Source organism: Phoca vitulina, unplaced genomic scaffold, assembly GCF_004348235.1.
Source record: "Phoca vitulina isolate PV1807 unplaced genomic scaffold, GSC_HSeal_1.0 scaffold84, whole genome shotgun sequence".
In the NCBI taxonomy this organism is placed as follows: Eukaryota; Metazoa; Chordata; class Mammalia; order Carnivora; family Phocidae; genus Phoca; species Phoca vitulina.
In genome coordinates this window covers 1,774,318-1,792,881 of record NW_022589787.1, presented here as the reverse complement: position 1 = coordinate 1,792,881, position 18,564 = coordinate 1,774,318, and the positions used below count along the sequence as shown (strand labels likewise).

The window sequence follows — 18,564 nt, the reverse complement described above, 5'->3', positions numbered from 1 at the left end:
GGGGGAGTGGGAGAGGGAGAAGCTGACTCCCCACTGAGCAGGGAGCCAGATTCAGGGCTCTATCCCAGGACCCTGGGATCATGACCTGAGCTGAAGGCAGATGCTTAACAACTGAGCCACCGAGGTGCCCCTGTATGACCTCATTTTTAAAGACTATGTCCAAACGTGGCCACATTCTGAGGTACTGGGGGTTAGGACTTCAACAAATGAATTCCAAGGCAGAGAGCACACCTCAACCCATAACAGAGAGGTAGGTGTTGAGAACAACTCGATGGGGTGCGTCTTCCTGGAATCAGGCCTCATCCCTGCTTGGCCCTGGGTCTGTGTTGCCCCCAGAGAGTACTTTTCCTCTCAGAAGTCCAAGGCAGGGCTTCAGCTTTTCCCTTGTTCTCCAGTTGTCCTGCTGGAGCTTGGCCTGCCTTGCTCCCACTTCTAACACAGGGCCCATCCACTCAGGAAAGGCCATTCCTGTCCATGCACTGCCTGTCCTTGTGGCAGCAATCTTCATAGGCCTGTGCAGCCCCTGGTAACCACCTCTGGTCTGGTGTGGTCTGATTAGAAAGCACAGTATCGCTGAAAAGTGTATGTTATGTCGAAGAAAGCTTAATATAAAATATTTTTCTCATTTCTATTCAGTTCATCTTTTATTCTGAATAAGCATGAGTGGAACTTTGACTCAAACTGTTTGTTTTTTACTATTGTTCCTCAGAAATAGTTTCCATGTCCAGCCAAGAGAACTGTGGCCACAGGCATCCTCTCATTCCAGACATGGGAATGGTGTTTTGTGTGTACCATCTTATGCATGCTGGTGTCTTGATGCATTAGCCAACAATGAGGTTTCCAGTCTTCAATCTTTTTTAAAGAAAAACCTGTCCTGGAATTGCCAAAGGGGAGGGGGTATTGACACAGTGTTGTTTGAACACTCTCCTGTGTTCCTTGCATGCCACCAGAAGAATTGGTGCTGTATCAGTTAAATAACAGGCTTGTGGAAAATACATCCCCCTAGCATGAATTCTGGCTTTGTCTTTATGACTTAGCCTCTCTTCTTCACCAGAAAATATATTCATTTCCCTGGTTGTGAAGAACATGGGTTGTGTCTGAGATTGGGTGGTAGTCCTGCCCCTCATGACAGCAACCAGGGTCCAGATGTGGCAGCAAGTATTGTTTCCCCAGAAACCTTCTGTGCTTCCTCTGACTTTATACTCCCCAGAACAGTTCTACTGTCCATGTCAGTGACAGCGTTAGGAGGTGGTGGGAGGGAAAATACCTGCAGGTGTCCTTGGTGAGCTTTAAGAACCACAGAGGAGTCTGAGCTATGTGTGTGGGGGAGGGGTGGGGAGGCTGTCTACTGATGATGCGAGAAGATGGCTTTTCTGAAGTCCACTTTAGAGGCACTGCCTGGTGTAGCTTAGGCTGGGCCCTGCTCTAGTTCTGGAAGCCTCCAAGGCCTCCCCTGTGTGTTCATCAGGCTCCGGGACCAGATCTGTCCCAGTGTGATCCTAGCATAGGGTGATTCTGGTCAGCATGGATGATGATGAGGCCATCTTTAGTGGATCGAGAGGACAAGTTTGAAAACCAGTGCCTTAAACTTGAACTATCCCTCTGACTCAAAACAACGAGGAAATCCAATTAATAAAATGGAATATACCACATTTCAAATTTAATGTATTAATATCTCTAATAAATTCATGACTTTCTATAAGAAGGATGTAGAAAATATTGCTGAAACTAATACAATTCCCTTTTCTAAATCTGTTGTATTTCTATACACCAATAATGAAGAAGCAGAAATAGAAATTAAGGAATCAATCCCATTTACAATTGCACCAAAACAGTAAGTTACCTAGGAGTAAATCTAACCAAAAAGATGAAAGACCTGTACTCTGAAAACTATAAAACACTGATGAAAGAAATTGAAGAGGACACAAAGAAATGGAAAAGCATTCTATGCTCATGGATTGGAAGAACAAACATTGTTAAGATGTCTCTATTAACCAAAGCAATCTACACATTTATTTTTTTTAAATTTTTTATTTATTTGACAGAGAGAGACACAGCGAGAGAGGGAACACAAGCAGGGGGAGTGGGAGAGGGAGAAGCAGGCTTCCCCACTGAGCAGGGAGCCCAATGCGGGGCTCGATCCCAGGACCCTGGGATCATGACCCGAGCCGAAGGCAGACGCTTAATGACTGAGCCACCCAGGCGCCCCAAAGCAATCTACACATTTAATGCAATCCCTATCAAAATACCAACAGCAGTTTTAACAGAGCTAGAAAAAACAGTCCTAAAATTTATATGGAACACAAAAGACCCCAAATAGCCAAAGAAATCTTGAAAAAGAGGAGTAAAGGTGGAGGCATCACAATTCCGGACTTCAAGTTATATTACAAAGCTATAGGGGTCAAGATAGTATGGTACTAGCACAAAAACAGATACAGATCAATGGAACAGAATAGAATTGGACCCACAACTCTATGGTCAACCAATCTTTCACAAAGCAGGAAAGAATATCCAAGGGAAAAAACAGTTTTTTTAACAAATTGTGTTAAGAAAACTAGACAACAATATGCAGAAGAATGAAACTGGACCACTTTCTTACACCATACACAAAAATAAATTCAAAATGAATTAAAGACCTAAATGTGAGACAGGAAACCATTAAAATTCTAGAGGAGAGCACAGGCAGTAACCACTTTGGCATCAGCTGTCACAACTTCTTACTAGATATGTCTTCTAAGCAAGGGAAACAAAACCAAAAATGAACTATTGGGATATCATCAAGATAAAAAGGTTCTGCACAGCAAAGGAAACAATCAACAAAACTAAAAGGCAGCCTATGGAATGGGAGAAGATATTTGTGAATGACATATCTGATGAAGGGTTAGTATCTAAAATCTAGAAGATCTTATCAAACTCAACACCCCAAAAACCAATAATCCAATTAAAAATGTCCAGAAGACACGAATAGACATTTTTCCAAAGAATACATGCAGATGGCCAATAGACTCATGAAAAGATGCTCAACATCACTCATCATCAGGGAAATACAAATCAAAACTACAATGTGATATCACTTCACACCTGTCAGAATGGCTAAAATCAACAACACTAGAAACAACAGGTATTGGAGAAGATGTGGGGAAAGAGGAACCCTCCTACACTGTTGGTGGGAATGCAAACTGGTGTGGCCACTCTGGAAAACAGTATGGAAGTTCCTCAAAAAGTTAAAAATAGAATTACCCTAGGATCCAGCAATTGCACTATTAGGTATTTACTCAAAGAATACAAAAGTACTAATTCAAAGGGATACATGCCCCCAATGTTTATAGCCGCAGTATCTACAATAGCCAAATAATGATCAATCAATTGATGGATAAAGAAGAAATACACACACACACACACACACACACACACAGGAATATTACTCAGCCATAAAAAGAATGAAATCTTGCTATTTGCTAATGATGTGGGTGGAGCTAGAGTGTATTATGCTAAGCGAAGTAAGTCAATCAGAGAAAGACAAATACCATATGATTTGACTCATGTATGGAATTTAAGAAACAAAACAATGAGCAGAGGGGAGAAAAAGAGAGAGAGGGGCAAACCAAGAAATAGACTCTTAACTATAGGAACAGACTGATGGTTAGCAGAGGGGAGGTTGGAGGAGGAATGAGTTAAATTGGTGATGGGGATTAAGGCGTGCACTTGTGATGAGCACAGGGTGTTATACTGTATATAACAGTGTGTTGTAGTATATTGTAGACTTGAAAGGAATATTACACTGTATGTTAACTAGCTGGAATTTAAATAAAAACTTATAAAGAATAATTTGTGTATTTGTGACAACACAAGGTACTGATGAGAAGCAGTGTTCTCTATGATGAGCAGGAAGTGGGCACGGGACCACGTAGCAGCCTTCCCTCACCAACTTCTCACTCAGTCTCACAGTTCCCAGGTCTGCCCTTTCTAGCTGTGGTCTGTCCCTGTGATGAAAACAAACCTGATGCTGACACCAATTCGTACATGTGGGTTTTTCCTACATATCAAGCAATTCTGTGACACCAGCTGGGTGTCCTGTAATTTAACTCAATTCTGACACTCCCTGGAGACTGTGTCAGATCTCACAGGTTAAGGCTCAGTTCCACAAGACTTCCTCACTTCTGATGCCAGCTACAAGTCCATGCTGTCACCTGTTCTTCTGACTAACCTGCTATAAATCAGAGGTTCCCGTAATCACCTTTTCAGGTTCAATTAATTTGCTAGAGCATCTCACAGAACTCAGGAAACTATTTGCTTACTGTTTACCAGTTTATTATAAAATGATATGATAAAGGATACAGGTGAATAGCCAGATAGAAGAGATGCATGAGCAAGGAATGTGGGAAGGGGTGCAGAGCTTCTGTGCCCTCTCTGAGCATACCACTCTTCCAGCACCTCCATGTGTTCACCAACCCAGAAGTTCTCTGAACCCCTTACTATTGGGATTTTATGGAGGCTTCATCACATAGGCATGATCAGTTATTAACTTAATTTCCAGCTGCTCTGCACTCTCTAGAGAATGGAAAGGTGAGGCTGAAAACTCTTAAGTTTCTAGTCATGGCTTGGACTTTCTGCTGACTAAACTGCATCCAGGAGCCCACCTAGAGTGGCTTCATAAGAACAAAAGATACTCCTGTCACCCAGGAAATTAAAAAGGATGTAGTATCCTATGTCAGGAAAAACTGGGTTCAGAGATGCTCCTAGTGCTCTTATCACTTGGGAAATTACAAGAGTTTGAGGAGTCCTATGCTGGGAACTGGGGTCAAAGACTAAGTACTAGAACAAAAGATCCTGCTAGCACCCCTACGTACCAGGGTTTTTAGGAGCCCTGTGTTAGGAACAGGGGGCACAGACATATCTGTCTTACTATTTCACAAAGCCCATGGACAAAAGAAACATCAGGCTGTTGAGAAACCTCTAGAAGCCCACTTACTAGTGAGCATCAGCTCCCTCTCAGCTCTTGCAGAGATCCACGGAGACAAGCCACCCAGTCCTGGAGTTCCCAGCATCCAGGCCTTCCTTCCCCGAGGCAGTGCTCCTTGAGCTGCAAGGTGCACGTAAGCATCCATGTGATGTCTGCCTCCTATTCCTCGACAGCATACACGACAATGGGAAAAAGGCCGGGCTGTATAAAGAAAACCTGCTGCTGCGAGGATGTACCATCAGAAACACAGAAGCTGTTGTCGGCATCGTCATCTATGCAGGTAGGCATGGCCGTGGCACGCGCGGTCCACGACACTGCTGGCTTGCCACCCACGCTGTGTGTCCTTGAACGTTGCTCCTTGCTCTTTTTTTTTCTTTTCTGATTATAAAAGTAGCACAAAGACATTGTAAAAATTTAGAAAACCCAGAAAACAGAAAGAAGCAAAATTTCTAATAGTAGCTCAACCAAAGTGTTCTCTCTTAGCATTTTAGCTTATTTTTTTCCATTGTTTCTCCACGGTGGTTACGTATTTGGGATTCATTTCATACCCTGCAGTTTTGAATGAACTTATCCTGTAAGTATGATTGGATGGCAGCACTGTCCTTCAGTCCATGAGTCAGGGTGCCATCGCTCTGCTGTTGGGCACCGACTTACTGCATCCCTCACGCTCCCCGTACAGGACATGAAACCAAGGCTCTGCTGAACAACAGCGGGCCCCGTTACAAGCGCAGCCAGCTTGAGAGGCAGATGAACTGCGATGTGCTCTGGTGTGTCCTCCTCCTCGTTTGTATGTCTCTGTTTTCTGCGGTTGGTAAGTCTCCTTCATGGGTCACGAATAAGAGGGCACTGCCGGACAGTCTCCAGGTGAGCCCAGTGGGCTGCCGACGACTCATTCTGACCCAGCACTCTAAAGTTAAAACACGCATTTGTCATCCACTTAGACTCAAGGGCTGCTTGCATCCACACAGGCCATGTTAGAGATGCCTAGATGAATGTTAATGTTATTTTTCAAATTTGCAACTTCTTGGATGGAAAAATGGTTTAATCCCACTGGTTATAATGATTCCAGTAGAAGAAGTATTAGTAACCTGGTGATAAACTGAGAATAATTTAGCAGGAGAAGCACAAATGCTCCCCATGAGAACTCCATGAGGAAAGGAAAAAAAAGCCTTTGGGTCTTAAGAAGGACCTAAGCATTAGCTGGCACATGGGCTGTGGTGCTGTCCAGCCTCTGATGGCCTCCAGACCTGGTCTGCTGCCTTGGGAGTGCCTTGCAGGGGACTGTGTTTCACCTCTGGGTGAATGATCTTCACCACATCCCCTGCTCAGCGACCATCATGAAGCAGATGAGTGTGATGTGGTCTTGGAGCTCAGTGGTGAAAGACATAGGTGTACGGGACACGGAAAGGGCTTCTGTTATCAGGTGTGGGACCCAGCTGATGAAACACTGTGCAATACCATTGGCTCCTGAGAGTCCGTGACATGTGCAATTTGAATCTGTAGGAAGGGTCGATAATGGGCAATATCCGGGGCCGACTGACAAGACTGGTGTTTTGTGAGGCACACGCTGGGAAATTCCTCTTTGGGGATTTTCCCATTGGTGGCTGCCAGCACATACCCAATTTCTGCCTCATGACCAGCATGCTTTTCAGTGCCAATAATGGGAAATGCCTGGTGTGAGGAAGGATCCAAGAACCAGTGCCTTCCAGCAGTCTGACTGTGGGTGCCAACAGCACCTGCCATGCGCTTTTGCTTTCTTACATGGCAAGGCACGCTAACGAGACCCAGTGTGCCTGTGTCCATGGTCTTACAGTTTTGCTTTACTTTGCACTAGCCGTGTCTTATTTTCCCATTGGGTGAATGATGTTTCTTTTCGAACGTTGCTGTAGGACACGGACTGTGGGTACGGCGGTATCGAGAGAAGAAGTCATTATTTGATGTCCCTGAGTCTGATGGCAGCTCTTTATCCCCAGTCACAGCTGCAGTTTACTCGTTTTTGACAATGATAATAGTTCTGCAGGTAACAGTACTAAGTACCATATGATAATTGCTTTACTTTTCTGGTAAGAACTTTAAAGTCATCACACTCTGCTAAGAATATCCTATAAATTCTGCATCTGGGAGGACCACAGATATACCTGCCTAATGTGCTGCTTCTTACTTTTCCACCTAATTTATCTATAGGGTCTTTTTTGGGTGCTTTTCAAGTTAACATTCTCCTTTGCCGTTCCTAAGATTCTTAGGCCTTACGGGGTTGGTTTTTGGATTATTGTGTTTGTTTTATTTTTCCATTCCATTACTTCATAAAAAAAAAAAAAGCCCTAAATTTTATTTTGGGATAATTTTAAGATTTACAGACAAGTTGCAAAAAATAGTACAGAGAGTTCCCATATGTCCTTTACCCAGAGTCCCCTAATGTGACTATATTATGTTACTATGCTACATTGTCGAAACCAACTTTGGTACTTTGCCATAAATTCTAGATGCCATTTGGATTCTACTAGTCTTTGCACTGATGTGCTTTATCTGTTCCAGGATTCAATTCCGGATATCACAATTGCATTTTGCAGCATTGTTTTTTATTATTTTTATTACTGTTACTGTTAGTATTATTAGTTCACATGCCTCATGAACAATTCCCCATCACTAACTGAGAACCTGTGCCCAAAAGGCTTGTTCAAGAGTAGAGAAGGGTCAGTTGAGTGTCATGTTAGGAAGAAAAAGTGCACAGAGGACCTCTGCTTAGCCTTTGCCTACAAGGGGAGCTCTACTGCCTTTATCACATGTGTTTCATACAGCAGGAACTTCCTACATTAGTCTTTTTTGTGAGTGCACATTTGGTTCTAGCTCTGTACTAGTAGTAGTTCTATAGTAAGCATGGTACTGTAGTAGGTGTTGCATTAACATTGTGTTACCAGGAGAACCCAGTTAGTCTGTCTGGTTATGATACTCTGAGCCCATGAACATGAGTTCAATACTGTCATTCAAAAAAAAAAAAATTAAACATTGACGTCATGAAGATTATTCTTAAATTGTCAAAGTGTAACTGTGAATATTCTTCTCAAAGCCTTCTTCCCTTTGCTCTGTATCATACAAGATCCCAGAAATTGTCCTTCAACACAACCAGCCTCTGGAAAGACTGTCTCTTCCGAACCCCTGTGGGGTTGTGTCCACGGGATGGGCAGCTCTTGTTGCCGGGAGCCCTGGGAGAGCCTGGGGGCCAAGTGCCGCTGTGGTGCGAGGTGACTTTGCTTATGAGGACTCTGACTGTGCCATGTGTTTTTTTCTCTTTCTCTCTCCTCTTTCCTTTCCTAGCTTCTCTCAAGCACAACTTAGTAATACGAAAATGCTTGCTTCTATCCAAGCCATGGTTACCATTCTTCCAGACACGATAGTGGATTTCCGCTCCGCAGTGACACCATAGGCTGTCCTAGTTTAAACTCTTTGCCAATATCCTAATACTTTTCCAATACTGACTCTAAACCAACCTGGTTAAGCTCTTAAAGGTACAGTATAGTCCCTACTTACTTGTGGTTGTAGTCATTTGTCATTTCAGTAGTTTGGACTACTTCTGCAGCTCCCTGGTCCTCATAATTGTTCATGTGTATGCCTTATGTCTTCTAGGTTTTAATCCCAATTTCCTTATATGTTTCCATTGAAATTGTTAAAGTATGCCAAGTGTACTTCATTCATCAGGACGTAGAGTTGTATGATGAAGAAACGGACTCGCAGCTGCAGTGTCGAGCTCTGAACATCACGGAAGACTTAGGGCAGATACAGTATATCTTCTCAGATAAAACTGGCACTTTAACTGAAAATAAGATGGTTTTCCGAAGATGCACTGTGTCTGGCATAGAATATTCCCATGATGCCAATGGTGAGTCTGGGGGTGGGGACCCCCAGTCTGGGCTGGACAGAGAGCCTCTGTGTCAAAGCTGCATGCACACATGCCTGGGCACACGTACATGCACACACACACACACATGCACACACACACACATACAAGCTTCAGGGATTGCTGATTTTTGACAGAGAATAAAATGCAGAAAGGCTGTTAGAGCAACTCAGGAGACTGAAGCATGGCAGCATTTATAGAAGCAAACATAGAATTCCATGTTGCTGACAGTGCCCTGTTCACTGCAGTATCTCAGTGTGGTGGGCATCTGCTTAAACACTCTTTTTCTACCAGACAAGAGAACCAAGAAGGGCATTCTTGAGGAAGTCACTTCTGAGGCACCCAGTCTCTTTGCTGCACCAAAAAATGAAGAGATGCTTTTATTGTCACCCATCAGCCTCCTTGTTATTAGCTGAAAATTCTCAGAAGGGCATTGGGCAATTCATGCTGTATTCTTTCCCTTAGAAAATGATGTTAGTAGAAGCTGGAAAGAAATATCACTCCCGTTTGAATTTTACAGGTGGTTGCTCCTCCTACCTCTCCTTTCCTTATCCTTTGCTGCCTCTGTCCTCCCTGAACCCATACGGGAGCTATCCACTTCATAAGCAGAGGGTATGACTGGAACCATCCACCCATCTGAGCCAGGAGAGGGCATCATGATAAGGTGTGCCAGCTCTGCAACCAGCGCCCCTCTCCTTCCTGTAACAGCATCTGAGAACATGAAAGAAGTCTTGCCACAGGAACAGAAGCAAATAATAGAACAGAAGTCAGTATGTGGGCTTCATTAGGAAGCTGTTCTTTTAGGGGGATATGGCAGGAAAGATCTGTTAGAGGCATGGGATTTTTGCGAGTTTCATGAAACCAAGAATTATGATATCCACGAAGGCCCTTTATGTAAAATTAAAGTAATCATATTAAATAGAAGACATAGGAACTTATCCACTATGTTTATTGCTTTATTTGCTTCCCAAAATAAATGGTCAGTCACTGTCCACCTGTCCGCCTTGCACTCTCCCCTTCCATAACTCCTCAGCCTTGTGCAGAAGAGCTCATTTGCCTGAAAGCAGAGCTTAGCCTAACTGTAAAGGAGCCAGAGACCCAGGTCTGAAGTTGGGTCAGAAGCAGCCTCTGAAAGCTGGACCTGAGACTCCATGGGCAGAATCCCAGCTAAGATTACAGAAAAATGTTGACAGTTGTCAGATGCTTATCATAAAATCAAAGGATTGCATTGCCTCTGGAAGACACAGGAAAGCATTTGTAGTGAAGACCAAAGCAAGCAGGCCTCGCTGCTGCATGTTTGAAAAAAAATGCTGTGATCAGTCATTGACATGCACCTGGGGCCAGGAGCAATGTCAGCTGTTATTACCCATGACCTGACCTCTCAGATCTCATTAGTAAAATGAATTCAGATGACTTTGTGCGATGAACCCAGTTCACATGGAGACTGTGGGTTTGGCCATCTCTGACCTTATGTCCTGGTTACGTTGTGTGCCCCAGATGAGGCATCACCTACCTGCTTCCTGCCTTCCCTCGACACTGAGGGCATCGCTCAGGCCACTGCTGGTCAGAAACTGCTGCATCATTGTAGACCACAGACACATCAGCAGTGGTCTGAGGGATTGCTGCGTTTAGGCTAACATCCAACTACTGCTGCAGGAGGGTGGGACCAGCTGGTGTATCCTTCGAGAGGCTGACCCAAGCTCCTAATGCACAAGCCCAGAAGCTTGATAGCACCGTGTCCGGGCTTTGTTCTTCCCTGCCGTTCATTCACCACCAAACTGGGACTTCCATCAGCCAGGAGTGGGTGGGACGGGCAGAGGAGATTTGCTTCTGGGGTCAGGAACTCCCGGAGTTGGATCCTGGTGTTGGCAGTTACTTGGCCTTGTGACCATGGGTGACTTATCTTTCCTTATCTGTTTTTCTCATCCCTAAAGAAAAGTCTTCCTAATGAAAGATGCTCAATATAAGGCCTAGCTCACAGGACAGACCAATGCCACAGGCATGCCCAGATTGGAGGGCCCTTCTAAGCCCCTCAGGCAGGCCACCTTGTGTTAAGATACCTTGTGCTCACACCCAGCACTGGACCTGCCCTGGAAGTTCTTAGTAATTGCTTGTTTTGAATGAGTAATCTTCATGAATAGTCTCCTTGCTCGTCTGTGATGAAACAAGCTGAACTAACTGGGGAAAGCCAGAAAAATGTCTTCCGAGCCATCCATTAGCAAGAAGCAGTGCAGATGTACCTCGTAATTCGCTGAGTGGCCATGTAGCCACAAGAACTTTGCTGGTCAGTGCCCCCTTGAGGGCTCAAGCATAGCCATGCAGTCAAGGTCGTCTTCAGTGGAGCATTGCCTGCTGGGTCTATATCCTGGTGGCATTTGTCCACCCTGTGCAACCCACAATGACTGTTAGCCTCCCTGTTGGGTAGACCTTCATCCATACAGTGTAAATGCAGACAGTACCCACCACCTACCTGGCCTTGAACAAGGATTCCCCATGGTAAAGCACCATAACACAGCCTGAGAACCATTATTTCTGTGTGATTGCAGGGCAGACGTTCAACATGTGATCTGTCCTGACAGCCCCAGTGAGCCAGGTGGTTCCATGACCCCAGGTTAAAGGGCAAATCCTGAAGCCAGGTTACTCTGTGGGCTAGGCCTTCACTGTCTTCCCTTCCTTTGCCCCTGTTGTCTGCTGCCCAAACCCCATTCATCACACCTAGGGTCCACCTGAATAGAGGGGCTGTATGTGAATCTATCTGTCCACTCCTTACTTGTTTGTGGAGTGCGATGGCCACTGTGCCAAAATGCACTGGACCTGAGCTTTGGCATCACCTTGACCTGGATGCCATCTCCACCCTCTTGAGTCCTAATGTACTTAGCAAGCTCCTTACGTTCTCTGTGACTCATCTGTGCTTGGGGTTGAGAATGTCAGCCTCACCAGGTTGACTGTAGGTCCAGATAAAATGAGAGCGGCCTCCATCTCTCAGTGGAAACTCATTAAATGTGGCCTTGCCTTTAAGAAAGCAAGGGTGGCAAGTGCTCTGAATCAGTTTCATTTTCCTAGCCTTCCTGTGACGTGTCACCCCATGTCCCTCTGACCACAGCCCAGCGTCTGGCCAGGTACCAGGAGGCAGACTCCGAAGAGGAAGAGGCGGTCCCCAGAGGGGGATCGTTGCCCCAGCGCGGCAGCATCGGGAGCCACCAGAGCGTTCGCGTCATGCACAGGACCCAGAGCACCAAGTCACACCGGCGCACAGGCAGCCGGGCTGAGGCCAAGCGGGCCAGCATGCTGTCCAAGCACACGGCCTTCAGCAGCCCCATGGTGAGTCCCACTCAGAGGACGGCAGCTGCCCATGCTGGGGCAGCATCACCTTTCCTGGTCCTGCTACTTCCCCTTCATTCCTCCAAAGTATCTGCATGTAACAATACGAATGAGCTGTTGCTGGGGGTTTAGCTCTGCTCAGTTAACAGAACTTTTGTGGCCAACACCTCTTCAAACCCATGTATCTTTCCTAAAATGCTGACACGGCCCCTTTGCCTTGGCCTCTAAGGATGGGGGATTGCCGGTGAACTACCCAGATGGGCGCTGGAGAGGAAGTCTGTCCTGCCAAAGGAAATGCATAAAACATCAGAGCAGGATGACAACTGTGAAAAAGCAAAGCCGGGGAGGGGGGGAGTTTTAATTAGATGAACCCAAATCCAATAAACTTCTTTCTCCCTTGCCTTGACAGCTGCCCAAACATTTATGGACCATTCTGGTCAGGCAGGGAAATTTCCAGGAGTGAGTGAGTGAGGATCTCTAAAAAACCTTTCACTTCTGAAATGTTTTAAGAGCAGAGAGGGAGAATCCATTTTGGTTGCTCTGTGGTGGCCTCATTCTCTTCTGTCCTTAGAAACCATACAGAGTCTGCCATTACATGGCGGTCGCTGATTGGTGGGTTTACGCAGGGGTACCTGGGAGGAGGGCCCTCATGCTTGACAGGAGGGGGACTGTGTTGGAGCAAGCTTTCCTGGCATTGATTTAGCAATATGGGTCCAGAGTATTTGAAATATTCAAACTTCCTGACTTAGGAATTTAGGGATTCAGCCAAAGTTTTCTGTGCATAGCAGTTTGTCAGTGAAAAAAAAATGTATTCAGTGATAAAAGAATGGCCAAATGAATCATAGTGTGTCTGTTCTGACGTTGTTAAAAGTCTGGAAAAGCTCAGACTGCAGTTGACCCTGAAACAGCACAGGTCTGAACTGTACAGGACAACTCACACGCAGATTCTTAAAAATAAATTCAGTACTGTATTTTCCTTATGACTTTCATAATAATATTTTCTTTTTTAAAATTTTTTTAAAGATTTTATTTATTTTGAGAGAGAGGGAGAGAGATCACAAGCAGGAGGGATGGGTAGAGGGAGAAGCAAGCTCCCCGCTGACCAGGGAGCCCGACGTGGGGCTCGATCCCAGGACCCCGGGATCATGACCTGAGCCGAAGGCAGACGCTTAGCCAACCGAGCCACCCAGGCACCCCTTAATAATAATGTTTTCTTTTCTCTAGGTTATATAATTGTAAGAATATACTATATAATACATATAACAAACAAAATATATTATTAGTCAACTGTTATGTTATCAGTAAGGCTTCCAGTCAGTAGTAGGCTAATTTTAGGAGTGTCAAAAGTTATATAGACCTTTCACCTGCACAGGGATCAGCACCCCAATCCCTGCATTGTTCAAGGATCAGCTGTATATATGGATCAGTGTTTTGGGGAAAATGGACACTGCCAATCTATGTATAAATTTTTTTATTGAGATATAATTGACATATAACATTGTATAAATTTAAGGTGGGAATGCAAATCAGAAGTATAATGAGATACCACTTCACACCTCTTAGAATGGCTGTCATCAAAAAGCCAAGAGATAAGAAGTGTTGGCAAGGATGTGGGGAAAAGGGAACCCTCATGCACTGTTGGTGGGAATGCAAACTGGTACCCAGCCACTGTGGAAAACAGTAAGGAGGTTCCTCAAAAACTTAAAAAATAGAATTACTGTATGATCCAGCAACCCCACTTCTGGGCTTATGTCAAAAGGAAATGTATAAAATATTTGATGATGTAAAATGTAAATATACAGAAAAAAGACTGGAAGGAGACAAAGAAGTGTGTGTTTCAAAAAGTATGTTTTACTGTGAGGTGATGTGATACAGATTTGTTAAGTTTTCCCTCTTTTTCAAATCTCTCTGAGTCAGATATGTTATAATAACATATATTCTTAGCTGTATTATTTTATAATGAGAACGTGTGTGTTATAAGAACATACGCATTTCATTCCATATGTAAGTCATATATTCTTGTACCAATTATACATTATTCATCACTATAAAATGGCATATGCATGTGAGTCAGATGAAGGTATCTTTAGAGCTTAAACTGAAATCAGGGTGCCTTAAACAGTGAAGCACTAAGACGCTTTCACTGGGTTATACTCACCCCTCAGTCTCTGTCTTCTTCCAGGAGAAAGACATCACACCCGATCCAAAGCTGTTGGAGAAGGTGAATGAATGTGACAGGTGCCTGGCCACCGCAAGGCCCCAGGAACGCCCACTGGCCCACCTTTCGCCAGAGCTCTCTGACGTGTTCGACTTCTTCATCGCACTCACCATCTGCAACACAGTAGTAGTCACATCCCCGGATCAGCCACGACAAAAGGCAAGCTCTGGGGTATCCCTGTGAAGCCGATGCCTTTGACCTTCAGCATGGTCCCACTGTTGTCAGTCTAACCTTCCCAGCAGGACTGCTCAGCACTACCTCTCAGGTTTAAGGAGATATAGTAGGGGGCTTTGTGGAGGGCAAGCCAGCTCATTGGTTCTGTGGTGCCGTCCCCAGGGTACCGTGGACAGGTAAGGGGATTGCGGCCAAAGGGAGAGGAAAAACTTCTGAGCCCATAATGGGTGGGGCATATAACAGCCTGGACTGGAGTGGGGCTGCCCTGCACAATCTACACAGAGCTTCAGGGTTCCAGATTCTCATGAGAGAGTGGACAGGACAGGCTTGGGGCCCAGACAAATCGCCTGGACTTGAATCTTGACTTTACCAACAGGCTGAGCAGCTTTGGACAAGCCATTCCCCTCCTGTGCCTTATGGATCTTATCTGTGACATGGAGGCAGTGGTGAGGGTTTAGAGGAAGGGCTCAGAGAAGGGCTTGGCACACAATAAATGTATTTGATGTTAAAAGGGCCTTTAACATTGTCTTTAAAAGAGAAGTGGTCAAGAATCAATCCGAGGTTACTTAAGATGGTGGAAACATAGCAATACCCAAGTTGGTTTTTGCTTGGGTAATTATAAGGTTCTCTCTGAAGAGAGTAAAGTTTCATGTGCAGACAGGTCCTTTATAACCCCAGTGGTTCTCAGGAAGTCCTCTAGATAGGCCGGGAGGTGTGTGTGTAGGAAGTACACCTAAGGAGGGATGTGCATAATGCAGCTAAGCAACTTTAAATGGTTAGAAACGAAGGTGCTCTAGAGCTAGATGCATGCCATAGACCTGCCCCTCAACCCCCCACTCTCCCAGACCTCTTTCCCTCCTCCTGAGCCAACCCTTCTAGCAGGTTCCACTGATGGAGCCATTGGTGTGAGATGTGGGGTAAACCAAGGGTCTCTGCTCTCTTCACAGCAGCATACCTGGCAGTAACGCAGCCCCCCTGCCCCCTTGCTCCTGCTCCTGCCACACTGGCCTGCAGAAGCCCCAGGGGGCCTGGCGGGTCCAGAGTGGACAAGGTCCCCACCACCCAGAGACTGCAGGATTGCACCGTCTGCCTTAGGGGAGGGCTGCTTCCCGGTGCAGCTCACCTCTTAGCTGCCTCAGCATCCTTCATCTGACCTTTGGATTCTTCCACCATCCTATATTCAGTCCTGCTGGCATGCATCCCTGGAGAAGTGTCTGGTTTCTAGTTAGACCTGTCTGAGACCCAGGCATTGCTGCAACTACTGAATAAGTGAGAGAGACCCCAACATAACTGAGGCATGTGGTGATGGTCACATAGGCAGTGCGTTCCACATAGGGAGCAGAATATTTAATCCCCCACCCTCAGACTGCAGATGAGTAGGTCTCTGGATGCACTCCTCTTTCCACATATTAGTGAGTGTGATATTTCAGGGTATTTGGAGCCAGTAGGAGCCCAGTGTGGCTGCTTGAATCTCCTCCTTGAACATGTAGCACAGTTAAAGTCATTATAGGAACAAAGAAGCACCTTTATCAAAATTGGTCCCATGTGCCTTGCTTTACCAAATACCTGACTTTTCTGCAGGCTATTATGTAATTTACAACTTTAGTCACATGGGGAAAATTATGAAAATTTAAGGCTAACTATAATTCAGTGTTTTGCTTGTTGCAACATTTGCTGTAAATCTATTTTCTAGCAGAAAGTTAAAATAGGCATATTATACTAGCATTAGTGAACAGTACTCATTTAAATAAAGTATTGCTGTTGCTGCATCGTTGAGCTTTTTGGAACTTTAGCAAATGTATATAACTGTCATTTTGTTGTTTTCACTTCTTGTTAGAAGATATGCAATTTATTGTGACTTTAAAAAAATGTGCTAAATGATTTGAATCCTGAATTTGTCCAAGCGTTTAATTTGTTTAGAAAAGTTTTTGGGTCTGGGAGTGTTACTTAAATTTTATATGGACATAATTCAAAGGACTGTATAAACTGGTCTTTTGTAAATGCATTTTGTAATGGAGGGGAGGGATTTGTGTCAGGGTTTTGTGCCAGGCGGTAGTGACAGGCGTGTTCTTCTGAACCTTTTCTGCAAAGCAGTGGGACATTGCGGTGTGGGGACAGCTAGCAGAGGGGATAGTCTCAGAGCCTGCAGGTACCACTAGCCACACACTCCCTGAGTCAGGCCAGGGCCTCCGTGTGGCTACCCAGGTGATCACATTCTAAAAGAACGTATATTGCTAATTTTTGTTTAAGTGAAATGGAAGACGCCAAAGGATGGTCTCAAGGAAGAAATGCTGGCTCTGGTTGTGTGCCCCCAAATCTGGGAAACGGGAACTCTGTGCTCTGAGCCCTCAGGGGGAGTGGGGGAGTGCCCTGTGGCCGTGTGGGTGAGGCCTTTGCATATACCTCGCATGTCTTCTGACTGCTTGTCTTGCAGGTGAGGGTGAGATTTGAGGTGAAGTCGCCCGTGAAGACCATAGAAGACTTCCTACGGAGGTTCTCACCCAGCCGCCTGACCTCAGGCTGCAGCAGCATCGGGAGCCTGACCACCAACAAAGCCGCCCACAAGTCAGGGTCCAACTTTCTGTCCACCCTATCCAATGACAGCACACTGTTCAAGCTGGAGGAGAGGCTAGGCCAGCCAGCCGCGGCCATCGCCAGCAATGGCTATAGCAGTGGGGCTGCCAGCTGGGGCCCGGAGCACACTGCCCAGGAGCAGAAGCTGCAGCGGGAGCAGGAGCGGGAGCTGCGCTATGAGGCAGAGAGCCCCGACGAGGCGGCGCTTGTGTATGCTGCGCGGGCCTACAACTGCGCGCTGGTGGACCGGCTGCACGACCAGGTGTCCGTGGAGCTGCCCCACCTGGGCAGGCTCACCTTCGAGCTCCTGCACACGCTGGGCTTCGACTCTATCCGCAAGAGGATGTCAGTGGTGATCCGGCATCCACTCACCGATGAGATCAATGTCTACACCAAAGGAGCTGACTCAGTGGTCATGGACCTCTTGCTGCCTTGCTCCTCAGGTATCCAGCTCCCCTCCACTGGGTGGTACCCCCAGCTCCAGGTGGAAGTCCCAATAAATTAGCCCTTTCCCTCAGTCCCTTCCCATTGGATTTCATTAAGCCTTTTCTAAAGCAATGCCCATCAGAGGTTTGCCTCTCTGGATCACCCGTTCCTCCTTCGAGGGGTTTGGACTAGAATGCACTGGGGGCTGGAGGATGGAGGGCTTCAGTGCCTGAACTCCCCTTAGAACAGTGGGGTCGAGGGTCACTTGGGGGGAGGCCTAGCATCATTTTAAATCTGGACAATGAAGGTTAAGAACTTTTAGACTAGAAGTTCCAGAAGGTTGCTTCCTGCTCTGTGATTGCCTGGACCATGTCTTCTATGGAGGTTCTCACCCAGCTGCCTGACCTCAGGTCATGGTTTGTAGCCCAATTGTGGAGCTGCCTCAGGCCACAGTGAGAGCCTAGGTAGTGGAGGCTGCTGGCCTCTCAACCACCATCTGTCCCACCTTTGGGCAGAGCAGCTCCATCTTAGTCTCTTTCATGTACTAGAGTTCCATATAACTTCTGTGTTTAAAAAAAGGAATTTGAAAACCACTGGTGTTAGTGGAACTTTATCCAGCAGAAGGGCTTGCTTGAACCTCCTTCTAGATACAAAAGCTTCTGCGCCTTGAGAGGGGAATGGCCTAGATCCCCATTCGTAAATGTGGTCACCCCTCCTCTCTACTTGGAGGATGAAGGCATGCCCGTCTGACGTCCAGGGAGAGAGGTGGGATGGAGGGGAGGATGCTGCTGGCAGACAGGGGTACATGCTGTGGCTCTGCGGCCTGGCCTGCACAGTCTTCCTGTCTGTTGTATCCTGGAAACATCTCCAGGTGCAACCTGCTGTGAAACCTGTCCACTGGGTGCGGCCTTTCCAGAGCTCTGGGATGGAGCTAGAGAATACTTTACTTCCCATAGTCCTTTCGCCACAATCTCAGTGCCTCCGAACAGGACT

General features: G+C 45.9%; 1 protein-coding gene across 5 annotated transcripts in view; it reads left to right on the top strand.

Moving 5' to 3' along the window:
- ATP10A (ATPase phospholipid transporting 10A (putative)) overlaps positions 1-18,564 on the top strand; it is a 195,970-nt gene that overhangs the window by 140,377 nt on the left and 37,029 nt on the right. For 4 of the 5 annotated variants that reach the window (XM_032395422.1, XM_032395424.1, XM_032395423.1 and 1 more), the window contains exons 4-10: positions 5,137-5,243; positions 5,643-5,774; positions 6,853-6,983; positions 8,588-8,840; positions 11,962-12,179; positions 14,362-14,556; positions 17,006-17,588. In XM_032395422.1, coding sequence (XP_032251313.1) covers positions 5,137-5,243; positions 5,643-5,774; positions 6,853-6,983; positions 8,588-8,840; positions 11,962-12,179; positions 14,362-14,556; positions 17,006-17,588 — 1,619 coding nt within the window. Of the gene's footprint in view, positions 1-5,136; positions 5,244-5,642; positions 5,775-6,852; positions 6,984-8,587; positions 8,841-11,961; positions 12,180-14,361; positions 14,557-17,005; positions 17,589-18,564 lie in introns of those variants that run through there. The other variant, XM_032395426.1, reaches the window with a different exon arrangement.